Here is a 13,446-nt window from a genome sequence, read left to right on the forward strand (position 1 = left end):
CTCCAAACAACTCAGTAATATCTAGGGAGTGTAATTTGAGCTTCTGGGCCCGCCTCCAGCCACTTTCTGCAGCAGCAAGGGCGAGGGGGGCTCTCCTCTCCAGCAGGGTGTTAACCTGGGCGCCCTCTACCAACCAGGGGCCAAAATGTGACTGCCCCCTCCCCCTCCCTGGCATTTCCTGCTCATTGGGCTGGTGACGTGAAATATTTAGGGGACCTCATGAGTTTCCAGGGGCTCAGTGCAAACTCCCTCCATCAAATCCAAACTTCAGAGAGGGAGGAGGAGAGGCTGAAACACCCACCTCGTGCTCTTTACAGAGGAAACCAAACCGCATCCACCTGAAGGTGATTAATTGTCTTTATTGGAGGAAAACAACTCATCAATCTCATTGTCATTGTGATAGAAATCTTGATATGTGTACATGATTGTCAAGGCAGAGAGAATCATTTGCTACATAGGCCATTACAGCGCTGCCGTGTCGCAGACCTATGTGGGTTAAACCCTTGCAGTTTGTTACATGCGTGGGATAAATGCAGTTTCCCTTCTTTTGGACAAGCATGTTTTTATGGAAAAATTTAACCAATCACAAGCCTGGCAATAGACATGGGGACATTCCTAGGTTCCACATTGTAAGCTTTTGGAAAACATGCTCACTTGTTGGGAGAGCTGCCAGAAGGGTGATGACATAATGGGTAGTGACTACAGCCAATTTTGAAATTGTTTCAAATTGTATTCTGGACAGAATGTACCTTGTCTGTCTTCCAACCTGAATGCAGGACTAAGAGACATGTTCTCTGAAACATGCCACCCCATCTTTCAAAACAAGGCCACTGCTGCAATGCTACAGGATTTCTGCCCATTTGGACAGCATCTCAAACTGTGCTGAAGGCCAAGGGTCCCTGGAAGGAGGGCAGCAGGCTTCCGTGTGCAGGGCAAACATCCGAGCAGATGTTCCTCTTCCTTCTCTCTTCTTCCTGGATGCCTGTCTGCCAGCCCTGTGCTGCCATCTCAGTCTGTCCAGATTAATGTTCTCCTTTGAGAAGTAACTTACCTAGTGTTTGGGGCTTTTGAGTCTCCTAGTAATGTCCTATCTCTATGAAGAAAGCCTCAAACACCTATTTTCTTTTTCCTATCCATAAGAAAATAAAATCACCTCTACATAAAGTAATTAGGTAAATAATCAGAAGACATAATCATTGTATGCGAAGTTCCCTGGAGACCAAAAGGCTTAGAGTGGGTATAGAGAACACAGACGTGGCGTTAGTACAAAGGGTGGATGCAACAGTGTGTCCCTTTGGTGTAGAAAGATACAGATGCTGAGAAGCCATTCCACACACTGTGTTGTCCACAAAACCAGACCTGGCAGCCACATGCTGTGGGTTGGCTGCCAAATGTATACCCTTTGGGTTTGCAGAAGCAGAGACTCCCTCCCTCACCCCAGAGCCAAAAGCTGAGCTGCCCCTTCTGCTGATGGCAGGAAAGGTGGTGGAGGGCTGATGATGTTCCTGCCCGTCTGAGTCAGCTGGAGCAGGAGGCGGCCAGGCCTTGGCCAACTTCACAGTGGGGCTGGGCCCCTGCACACGGAAGGCTGCAGATCACCATGCATGGACCACAGTGAAGGTGCGGGCTGCAGAGGGTGTGGGCCTCTCTTTCTCCTGCCTGCCTGCAACCCACAGCAGAGGCGTTCAAGCTAACTCATCCAGACTAGTTTTCTTAGCATCTTCAGGTAGCATTTTCAGGAAATAAGCCCCCCTTTTAGAAAGCTGTTTGCCCAATTCACCTTTTCTATCTTAACATTTTCAATTCAAAAATTCAAAGGATTGGGAAACTTTTTTGCAAATGTCAAGTACACTTGCAGCCCCAACCTAGGACCAAGTGCCCCCTCCAAAGAGTGATGGTTACATACAGGTATATACATTATTCTTTTTTGGGGAACAAACTCAACAGTGTTTGGTCTGGAATGTGTTTAAGGAAAAGGCCAACTTTGCAGAGTGTGAGTACACAGATGTGGAAATAGTACTGTTTCAGAAGAACATGCGAAGATTTCGTGCATTGGTTGACTAAGAGGACCTGCATTTCATTTGCCAGAAGTGACTGTGACCTGGGAAAGGGTGTATCTTATTTCTAGTTAGGAAATGGGAGGAGCTGCTTTCTGCTGGCCTTGCTTTTTTATGTCACACATTCAAAGGAGCCCCGGCGATGCACTGCGGAAACAACGCAGGGGGTTCCTGGCTGCAGCAGAGGCCACAACCCTGGCCCTCCTGGCTTCAGTCCTGGAGTGATGGTTCCAGTGCGGCTTCTCCAGTGAAGAAGCAATACTGGCTGTGGATCTGTGTGGGCCACAGGGACATGGTGGCCAAGGCCTTAAAAATACTGAGTTATCTCTATTGGGTTACAGTCTTTTCTGTTTAAAGTTGTTCATGCAACACCAAATCTCCATGGGTCAATCAGATTAAGCTGTAGCTCCTCAAGGCAGAGAGTCAACCCCCTTTCAGATGGGGTCACTTGTCCCTGGTGTTCTTGGCCTTCGTTCTAAAGGGGAGTCCCTTTCCTACCCACAATCCATCCAGAACATGCTGGACACCAAGATAGACAAATGAGCAGGATGACATCAGTGAGGGTCCTATGCCAAATCTTTCATCAGATGGCTCATGTTTCCTAGAGCCAGAACCTTGCCTGGTTAGCCAGAGGCATCTTCTTTCACCCACAGCGAGACTGCTGAGCTCCTCGGACACTGCTTGGGAGCTGGCTGGACTGGGGCCCTCTGAGAGGTCACAGCTCCTGTGAGGGGGAGGCTGCTGCCTGTGCTCGAAGTGTGACTTCAGAGGTGAGCAGATCACTGCCATAGTGAAGGACGCTAAGCCACATCTGCTTGGTTTGCATGCTTTCAGCATAGCTCTTTTCTTTAAAAAGGAATCTCATAGGGAAGGGGGACTTTATCCTTTCTGTTTCTCATGGAGTCAGTGAGAACCTGCACAGCCACAAGCGGCCCTGGCGGTGCTGTCCGTCTGTCTGTTCGGGTGTCCTCCTATCTCCAGGGTTTTCCGTGGTCGTGTGCACTTCACAGAGGCATAACCTGCCTCTCTCAGCTCCACTGCCTGCCCCCAACCCTGACACTGCGGCCCCAGTGTGTGCACTGAGGGCGGGCAGCGAGCAGGCCCCAGGGCCCTTGGAGCAGCCAGTGTTCAGCCTGCTGGGGCCTGCTGCATGTGGGTTCGCACTCCCTGCTTCAGACAAACATTAGGTGCTCTATGGCCCTACTAGCGACATAAGGACTGGGAGGCCAGGGAGCCCAGGCAGGTGACTGGTGGAAGACCATTCAGATGGTCTATTTCACAATGTAACATTCAAGTGAGAAGAAAAGTTCACTTGCTCTGAGAAGGTGGAAACCAAATGGGAGGCTTGGAGTTGGAGGTGGGGGCGGGGTTCCCCCTTAGCCTCAGCCACACACATAGGCTTTGAGGGCAAGTGTGAGCTGGGTGCATGTATGAAAAATGCTCAGTTACTAGTGGTGGCATTTGTCATCAGTGAGGGTCCTGGGACTCTGCCACCCTGCTTGGCAGGTCTTAATGAAAGGCACGTTCAGGGTTCTCTTCCCGTGTTGTAATAAAGCATAAATAATACCACATCCAGTTGAAGGAGAACCTCTCCCCTTGGCCACTAAGACTCTCTCAGAAGAGCAGAAGTTATTCCATGGGCTATGTGTTCTCTCCTCCTCCAAACACCACAGGAAATGACCTAAGTCTCCTGGCGAGGTGGACTTGCCTGATTTCCAGCACACAGAGTCTACTTTTGGGCCCAAACCAGTCCCATCTCCTTGCACAATGCAATTGAGACATGAAGTGTTATGGGCCATGAGTGGCCAAGAGCTGACCCCAACAGCAACGAGGATACCTGCTATGGGGCTTCCTTTGCCCCTGCTCTGCACGCTCCAGGTAACACCTTCTTTCAAACTCACTGAATATAACTTGTGTCCCTCAAATCAGCTCCAGACAATAACTTGATCAGCAATAATATAATGTGGCTTCTAAAATTGCTTTCCAAGTGCAACTGACTGCAGAGCACACAGTACAAAGAACTGGTAACTGTTCAGGCATGCATCATAGGTACCAATTTCAGGCAAATTATCACCCCGTTACATCTAATTATTTGCTTTCTTACACTGGAGAAACTTGAATGTCCCATTACACTTGTTAGTAACCAACATTCTAATAACCCCCCGCAGAGATGTTTCAGTGTTCTCAGACAATTCTTTGTGAGATTCATGCCATTGTCCTTCTGAATGAAGGTGGGGAGTCATATCCAACTCAGGTGACACCTGCTTCTTAACTGGATCTGTTGTCATTTTACAGACTTTCCCAGGCTTTTTATGGACTTCAGTTTGAAGAGTAATGGCCTGGTTTTCACTCTGGATGCATGTGGGGCAGATGCCAAGTGGGATTCCTGCCAAGGGGCTGGGTACCTATGATGCACGTGGGAACAGGTAGACCAGCTGCCCGTCCCTCCAGCTGCTCTTTAACACACCAGCACTGTCCTAGAGGAGGCAGAATGCAGCTGCCAAAGCAAATAACACTCGGTGCATGTGTGTGTGTGTGTGTGTGTGTGTGTGTGTGTGTGTGCACATAAGCAAATAACACTCGGTGCGTGTGTGTGTGTGTGTGTGTGCATGCACATATTGGGGGCTATCACTAAACATCTGGCCTGGACATAGGCAAAGGTGTAGAAGTGATGACAATGGCTTGGCCACCAGAGCCTGCTGAGACTGGCCAACTATAGGGGAAGGGCATGACGACAGCAGCCAGGAAAGTCACTGGATGGTTAGACAGACCTACAGGGGTACCCAGCGGGCTTGAGGCTGGCTGTAAGGAATGCAGACTCACAGCTATGTAGGACATGAGGGCTGAGGGAGGGCCTTTGCAAAGCTGGCATTTGGAGCCACCTGCTTGCCTCCCCTACAGAGCATCCTTGAAGTCTCCTTGAAAAGTGGTTTGCCCTGGGTTTCACACGGTGTCAGCTCCAGCCTGCACACATAGTCACCATGTGCGTGAACATGGCCCGGTTTGCCTGAGACATTGCTGGTTTGCACATGGAAGTCCTTCATCCCAGGAAATTCTTCAGTTCCAGGTAAACTGCGACCTTTAGTGACCCCTTCCCATCACAGGTCTTTGGTTTTCAGATTTCTGTGGTCAGAGGGATGGCTTCAAGTGCTGGCCAGGCCTGGCTGAGGAGGTCTCCGGCCATCGCCGTAGAGACATCACCTCTCCCCACCACCCCAGGTAAGTGGATTCTTTTCCAAGGCCATTTCCCTCTCCTACTCTGGCTAACATTCATAACAGAACAGGGTAACGGAAAGAACTTCTGAGTGTTGGAGGACAATTTAAGTGTCAGATTGGAAATGCATTTTTAAAAAACACAGAGAGAGATGAATTTTAAAACTGCATAGCTGACAGCAGAGCTTTCGTGTGTGATTCCTCAAGGGAACTGGAGCTGGGTGGGAAGTTCACTTTAAATGAAATGGCACCTCGCTCCTGTAAGGGAGACTCTAACACCGTCACTGGGTGGGCATCTCCTCAGCAGGGCCAGCCTCTGCAGCCTTATGCCTTTAGTCTTGGGGAGCAGGCTTGTTTACTTATGGCTGCTGAGGGCAAGAGGCCCCTAGTCTCTGGTTGGCAGGGGGTTTGCCGAAGGAGCTGCTAGGAAAGGTTTTCTGCAGGCTGCCTCCCAGAGCGGTGCTGGACGGAAGACCGCTCAGCCCTGCGGTCATCTCTCAGAGCCACCCGTCCAAGGAGGTGGGAGAGGGGGGAATGGAGGGAATGGAAGTAAAGCACACTCTTCACCTTGGAAACATTCTCGGTCCTCTTATTAGAATTTTAAAAAATACCTTTAAATTCTCCTTGGAGGGAAAAAAAAAAATCTCTTTAAGGTTAACATAAAACTCTACTAACAGCGAGCAGAAGATACAAGTCACATAACTTAGGAAGCATAGATCAAAAGGACATTTTTCTTAAAAGGAAAAAAATAAAACCCTAATGTGCAATATTTACCAATACTTAAATAATCCAGTTGAAACCTTTTTGTTGTTAATGAAAAAATACAACGTAGATGGTTACCTATAGTAAGAAGAGTGGAAATGACAGGAACTGGGGAGCAGGAAGAAGAAGGTCCATTCCGTCAAAGCTTTGCAAGATTCATATATACAGCACCAGATCCTAGTAAATCAGCTCCCTGGAGTCAGTACAGTTTGTGAGAAATGAACACTTCAGAATTGCAGTATAAAATATGGCCATAAAAAAACTTCTGTCTTCCAGTCCTGTGCGGAAAGGCGCACCATGCAAGGTGGGATCACTCTGGAGTGGCTGGTGGCGCTGGCGGCCCCTGGGGACCCCCTTCCCTGGCCCTGCCCCCTGGGCCCCACTGCCAGAGCTGGTCACTTGCTTCCGGAGTGCACTGTCGTCACAGTGGTAGGCCTCGGTCTCCGCTCTGCTCCCACTCCTGAGACCCCTGCCGAAGAGGAAATGAAGCTACAGAGCGTGGAGGGGGCCAGACCTGCAGGGGGACAGTATACCTGAGGGGTCAAAGAGTTTCAGAGAAGATACCCCGTTCCCATGGTGGGGTTGGGGGAGGGTAAACTTTTATGCACTTGACTGCATTTGTACCCACCCACAGGAAAACATTTACAATGTGCCCCAAAAGTTTTCTTCTTAGACTCAACTCCTCCTTCCTGTCTTCATTAAAATTCTAAGTGCTTTGTGTTTGAATGTAACAGGGTTTAGCCACCATAATATGACAGGCTCTATTTATTGAGCACTTACTATATATACCAGGCATCAGGCTAGGTACTGAATTGTAAGAGCTGTTTAGTTCTTAACAACAGTTCCATGAAGTAGGGATTTTAAGAATGAAGAAAGAATGTGATTCCCCCTTCTGACCCCTGTGGAGTGTGCTGTCTGTACTCTTGGCTAAAAAACGTTGTGAGCACATTGAAATGGGGTTGTTCACCTCTCCTCTTGGGGACTTGGCAGTCCGTGGCCTAGAAAAATGCTTCCCAGCCTGCATGGCAATGCTCCCCATGTTGGCACTGGAAGGCCCTGATGTGGGAGAATCTGCTGCATCTAAGCTCCAGTTGCATGCCTGCTCCCCTCCTCCCCCAAATTTTGTTGGCTGCAACAGGAGATCCACACAATAAATTATTAAGATGGCTTTATTATCAGAGCCATTGTATGAATCTTCAAAGAAATAACCAGTTGTGGGCTCCCTTTGAACGGAGGGGGAATACAATCTATGCTGGAATGTAAATGTGGATATACAGTGGGACATTCATGGACATTTTTGGGGAAAATTGAAGTTCTCCTGAATGAGGCATATGTAGAGAAGAAGGGAACCCTTTTCTGAGGGAAATGGGAAGAACTGTGATGGCCAGAGTGAGACCAAGCTGAAGGCTGCCAGTGGTGAGGGAGATGAAGGCCGGTGGGGGCGTGCAAGGTAACTGCTCTCAAGGAGAGAGAAGCCACTTGAATGGCTGATGAGAGATTAAGAGAAATACATGGTGTGGCGGAGACAAATAGGGAGAGCATATGTGTGCCCTCAGGGATGGTATTCCATGCAAGATAAAGGATAATGAAATGTTATTACTTTGACTGCAAAGCCAACGTGCCTAATATAAGCCAGCTCCAATTATCATCATCCTCATAAAAAAAATATGTGTTAAAAGTCAGTGAGATCAGGCTTCATGAATCTCTGCCATCCCTTCCTCAACCCCTGAGAGAGATGCACAATGGGAAGCAAACCACAGGGTAAGGAGAGAGATCAGAAGTGTCTGGGCTTTTGTCCAGACAGACAGGGGTATGTCCAACCTGAGCCACAGATTTCTCATCTGAAAATGGAAATAATAATACCAAGGGCTGTGTAAGTATTGAATAATTAAGTTTTTAGAAAATACTTTGAACACTGAATAACTTACCGAGGGTTGTGGGAGCAATAAGTGGGACAAATTATTGGCAGAGACTGACAAGTAGCAGGTACTCAGCAAGCGACCACTCCCTCCACGCCCTCCTCTTCCCCCGCCATTTGTTCTAAATGTTGGCTGAAAAATTCTGTTTTTGCTACATACGCACAATCTTTCTGGCTGGCCAAACTGAGGTTGCTCGAAACACTTGCATTTGAACTGTCCAGGCTGCTGCCAAGATGTAGTTTTCTCATATGTCTCACAACGGCTGTGGCATTAAACGCTTGCTGAAATTTAAGAAAGGAAAAAGCAGACAAAATATTCCAGCTAATTAGAAAGACTCAGACTAACTTCTATTACTTCTCCTGTTACCACCAGCATTTCAAACTTCTTAAAACATTCTCATGATACTCTAGAAAGGAAACTTCCATTGCCCCTTCTTCCAAAACCAATTTATTTAACACCTCCCCCCATCAAAACAGATTTTGGAGATTAAAAAATATTTTTTCTTCTGACATTAAACATACAGAATATATGAAAACGAATTATCTCTGTGACTTGAGAAGTGACTTTTAGAATTAAAAGGCATATTGTAACAAAATAGTATCTTAAAATATGTTTTAAAATAGCTTTTATTTTTCCATTGTCAATGCTTTTGTCCTAAGTCACACCATTTCCTGTACAGTCTTGCTTTGGCTCTCACGGCCAGTCAGCGAGCTCTTGGTCACCCATGTTGATGAGAACATAGGGTTTAGGGAACCAGGCACTGGTTATGAAGCCTCTGTACTTTAATTCCATCATATTTTTACAAGAAAATATTGATGAGTTTGACTCAGAATTCCTGTTTTTTACCTGTACATGACTTTAACAAAAGTTGACTTTTATTTATTACTCAAAATTTCAGCAAAGTGAAGGAAAACAACAGGGATTATGTTCTTAGAAATAGCAAATGAGTTACAGCTGGCACTATTGCCATTTTTGAATCACACAGGGGAAATATTAAATCCCATACTTGATCCCTCTCACACCATGATACTCCTTCAAGTCCTAATTATTATCAGTTAAAATTGGCAAAATTATTTGGGTGAGGCTCTGGGGATTTTCAAAGCTGGGTGACAGTAATCTTTAGAAATAAGAAATACTCAAACTGTAGGGCAAGTTTGTGAGTGATTAAACTCACTGGGAATTTAATAAACACAAGACTTACTCTCCACTTGCTTTTCGCAAAGTTCTTCCTTATCTGGGCGCTGACGGACTCGTGGATGTTTTTGTTGAGGGCTGTGTCCCCAGCGATCCTGAAATAGAGGCAAAGACGCTTCTTCAGAGGGTTTCTTGGGCACCCTGACACTGGGTCCAAGCTGCTCTCCCAGGAAGGCTCCTCCTGTCCCTTTCCCGGATGAGAGGCTGGCTTGCCTCTGCCCTCCCAGGCTGCTTATTCACGCATGGCTTGTCTGAATATGCAGAAGCTGCCACCAGGTCCTGCTGTGCTTCTGTACCCTGCACCCTCCCAGGACATGGCAACCCCTTCTGGGCTGACCTCTCTGCTTGGCTCCCACTTCTTCCCTTCTTGACCTCAAGTCCTGCAATATTGGAATCCATAATGCCAACACAATCAGAATCTAGTCTCCCCCACCTGCACACAGGCTTTCCACCTGCAGTGCTTCACCTCTGAAGTCTCCAAGTATTCCTGCCTGGTCTGAACCCCAGATGCCCACCTGGGCTGTCTTCCCAGCTTCCTCCTACCCAGGCCCTGCTCTCTGCCCTCTCCAGACTGCTGCCCCATGGACCCACTCATGCTCCTTGCCCACAGCTCCTTCTGGCTCTGTCCCAGCAGAACTAGGCTCTGCCATGTTCTGTAGGCCCGCACCTTCTCTCTGCTCGGAGAGAGGGACCCCGGCCTTAGGCGGCCATGCATGGCACATCTTCTACTCTTGCATGGCCCAGAAAAGTTCTCAGAACTGCCAGGATTGTGTCCCCTCGACATTAACTGGGTCCTGGACATGACTGGGCCTTGTTCTTCTTGGTCCTCAGCCTCTCACTAGCAGGGAAGGAGGTTGGCTTGCTCTGCACCTCCTGTCCTTAGAAATACCCCCCTCACCCAATTACTTCCTCTTGTTTTACCACCTTTCCCTGTCTCCATCTCTTTCAGGTCCTACCCCCACATCCTCTCTCTCTCACCTTACAATGCCCTGGAGATCCCCCACAGCCCATTCTCCTCCCATACCTCTCTCAGCCTCAGTGCCACCCTCCCTCTGGACTCAATCACCTGGCCTTCCCTCATTTTGGGGTAAGCTGTGTTTTGCTCTCCATCTTTTTGGGCTTGGGTCCTTCTATCTTCCCTTTCATTTAACACCAAGTGATAAAATTCTGGGGTGGTATCTGATGCTTAAGAAATAATGTTTTGAATCTCAGAAAAGTTAAGGGTCAGATTCCTGGGACAGTGACCATGTTTTCTGGCTGGGAGATGACTGGGAAGTAGGGAAACCTGTCATCTCCAGACCCAGATGGCCTGGGGCCCAAAACAGCCTGGATGCCACAGATTACTAAATCCAACTGTTTGTGGAAATGAAAGGAACAAGCTTAGGGCTTATTCAGAGAAGATATCATCCTGGGTTCCAACCCACCCAGTCTTTTACTTTATAATTAAAAACATGGTTGATGGACTGGACATTTAGTCTGTACCAGGCTGGGCCTAAGTTAGAACACAGTCTGATATCCCCCTACATGAACTCCTCTCCTTTTCTTGGCAGGGCTGAAAATATTTAGCCAATAGGACGTCCTACTCAGAAACTAACTGAAGCAGGTTTCTATTTCTAACAACTGTCATTTGCCTCCTTCCTCAGGCACATATCCATGAATAGAAATGGGATAGCTGAGTGGGCAATCCGTCTGAAACATGAGCTACCAGCAGGTTCAGGGACTTAGACATCTTTATCAGGCTTTTGTCCTAGAGAACTCATGTGAATGTTTCCTTCTGCACTGTTTTTAAAAGCTACATCCTCAGAAAAGGAGACCAGTTCCAACGCATCAGTGGCCAGCTCTTTCTTGGAAAAGCATGGGCAGAAGTGGCAGGAAGTATGGAATTCCTTGAGCTGAGCACCACTGCGGGCGAGCCATGCTCCAAACCAAACAGGCCAGTGAGGAAGACTCTCTTCTCTGTGGGTTAGCAAGGGCTAAGATGTAAGGAAATGCAAACTCCCGATTATTTTAGGAATGTTCCCTGCTCCCTTCCCAGAGTCCTAGGGAGTGCTGGAGCTGTGTACGAATCAAGCAGGGCACACAGTGGCCCAGAGGCCCCGTGGGGAGGTGCGGCCACCTTGGCTCATGACAGCGTGTGATCATCCTCTAATGGGCACCACATGGGAGTTGCTGCTGCTGCTTGCGATGAGCCGGGAGGTTCACAGTGATGGCGTATAGTGATGCTCGGTGCCACCAGCTTCAGAATGTGCCTTCAGCACAACTGGAGGCAAGGAATCTTAGAATTGGAAGGGACCTTCCTTGTCACCTCGACTGTCCTGGGAGTGAACAATGCCTGACCATCTCTAATCTCTATGAGCTGCCATTACTTTATTATTGTTCTATTGCAGAAGAATGTCCTTATAAATCTGTATACACACACAGTCCTGTGGGCACCCACAATTCACTGAGGTGTCTTGTTCTCCCTTCCTTCTAGTTTTTGCCTCTAAACTAACAATGTGGGCAGCATTTATGTGAACCACACTTTGTGAGGCCTATCCTACTCTCCTTCTGCACACACAGATCATCAAACTCACCTCTCCTTGCCTTTTGTGTTTCTGTGTTTTGTACACAGTCTACTCCACATCCACAGCTCCGATTTCATGTTTTTCTCTGAGGAGATGGCTGCAGGCACCACCTTGGCCTGGCCAACAGATGTGCCCCACAAAGGAGTGCCTGGCTGAGTGTCACCTGGGAACCTGATGCCAGGATCATCCCTTGATTTGCTTGTCAATCAAACTAGAGAGAGTTGCAGCACAATCCAAACAAGATAAAGAAACACTGCCAAGGGGCTTCCCTGGAGCTGGGAGTGGGCACCCGTTCTGCCACTTGCCACTCCCTGCTCTTTGGCCATCAGCCAGCAGTCTGCTGGTTCTGCACCATGGGCCACTGAGAGAGAGGCAAATCTGCCAGTGGTAGGGGCTTGAGAAACAGCTGGTAAGATGGGCTGACTGCCGTCCACAGGAGAGCTTTGAAAGGAGCCCTCGCCTGTTAGGGGAGTTTTGTTTTGAGGCTAAGGGAAGGCACCTGTGACTTCCAGAGGCCCTTCCTGGCCTCATGTGGCCACGCTTATGTTGGAAGAGCAAGTGCAGCATAAGAAATAATGCTCTCTGGATATAATTGGTGTCAAGACCATATCTTCCAGAATGGGGATACTGATAAAGCTATGCTTCCCTGGAATAATTACTCCACTTTCTGCCAGCTCCCAGTTTGATCCATGTTCTCCTTTGCCTGGCCAGTTTTACATAAAGAAACCATTATATCATGAATGCAGGCAGAAGCAAAAGGGATGCTTGCCTCAAAATGCATTTGCTTTTCTCAGTTTCCAATATTTGACTTCCTGGAAATTTTGATACACAGCAAAAGGTTTTAGCCCTAGAAGAAAACCACTTGTGAGTAAGAAGGCATTTATTTGTGCAGCTTACATGGGACCCAGGCTGAGGACTCTGAAGTCTTCATCTCTGCCTGGCCTTCTCCCTGGGCTCCGGGCCCACCCAGCCAAGTGCCCCACAGATCTCTGTCTAGACGGCTGCCAGTACCTTCCTCAGTCCCCCTCGCTGCAGCCTGCTTGTCTCCCAGCCCCAGCCTCCTCCCCGTCCCTTAGGCTGGAACCTCAGGGGAGCCTCAGACCCCTGGGTAGCAGCGCCGTCAGGCCGGACAGGCCACCTCCACCCCGCTTTCCACCTCCCCCTCTGTGCCTTCCTGCCACATCTCCAACAATTCATCCCCTATCCTGCAGCCAGGCTGAGCTTTCTAAAGTGCAAATCTAACTATCCTGCTAAAACCCGTCAAGGCCCCCACTGCCCAAAGGGAAGTTGCATATTCCTAAGTACAACAGTAAAAGAATGGCAGCTCATAGAGATTGACTATGGTCAATGACGCCATATGGTACACTAGAAAGTTATAAGAGAATAAATCGTAAAAGTTCTCATCACCAGGGAAAATTTTTTTGATAACTACAGAAGGTGAAGGTGATGGATGTTAACCAATTTATTGAGGTAATCATTTCACAATACATACATATATTGAGTCATTATGGCATATATCTTAAATGTATATAGCGTGTATCAGTGATCTCAATAAAATTGTAAGAAAAAGAAAGATTAATACATCTGTAAAGGCCTATTGTTCTAAAGTAAGAAGACTTTTACTAACTTGGTGGTCACATACTTTGACCTACTATTCAGTGTAACTTACTAAAAAAATATCAAGATGATACAAGATCCAAACTGCCCCCTTATTCAGAAATTTCTGTCCTTCCCCCT

At 47.8% G+C, this 13,446-nt stretch overlaps 1 protein-coding gene across 6 annotated transcripts in view; it reads right to left on the reverse strand.

Annotated features, from left to right (window-relative positions):
* Positions 1-339: 339 nt before the first annotated feature.
* CAMK1D (calcium/calmodulin dependent protein kinase ID) overlaps positions 340-13,446 on the reverse strand; it is a 393,502-nt gene continuing 380,395 nt past the window's right edge. Inside the window, exons 9-11 of one of the 6 annotated variants that reach the window (XM_036908125.2) lie at positions 9,153-9,240; positions 8,111-8,232; positions 340-6,501 (exon numbers count right to left, since the gene is read on the reverse strand). In XM_036908125.2, coding sequence (XP_036764020.2) covers positions 6,210-6,501; positions 8,111-8,232; positions 9,153-9,240 — 502 coding nt within the window. In that variant the 3' untranslated portion in view covers positions 340-6,209. Of the gene's footprint in view, positions 6,547-8,110; positions 8,233-9,152; positions 9,241-13,446 lie in introns of all 6 variants that reach the window. The other 5 variants (XM_036908128.2, XM_036908127.2, XM_057498201.1 and 2 more) reach the window with 5 other exon arrangements.

This window comes from Manis pentadactyla, chromosome 3, assembly GCF_030020395.1.
Source record: "Manis pentadactyla isolate mManPen7 chromosome 3, mManPen7.hap1, whole genome shotgun sequence".
Lineage (NCBI taxonomy): Eukaryota > Metazoa > Chordata > Mammalia > Pholidota > Manidae > Manis > Manis pentadactyla.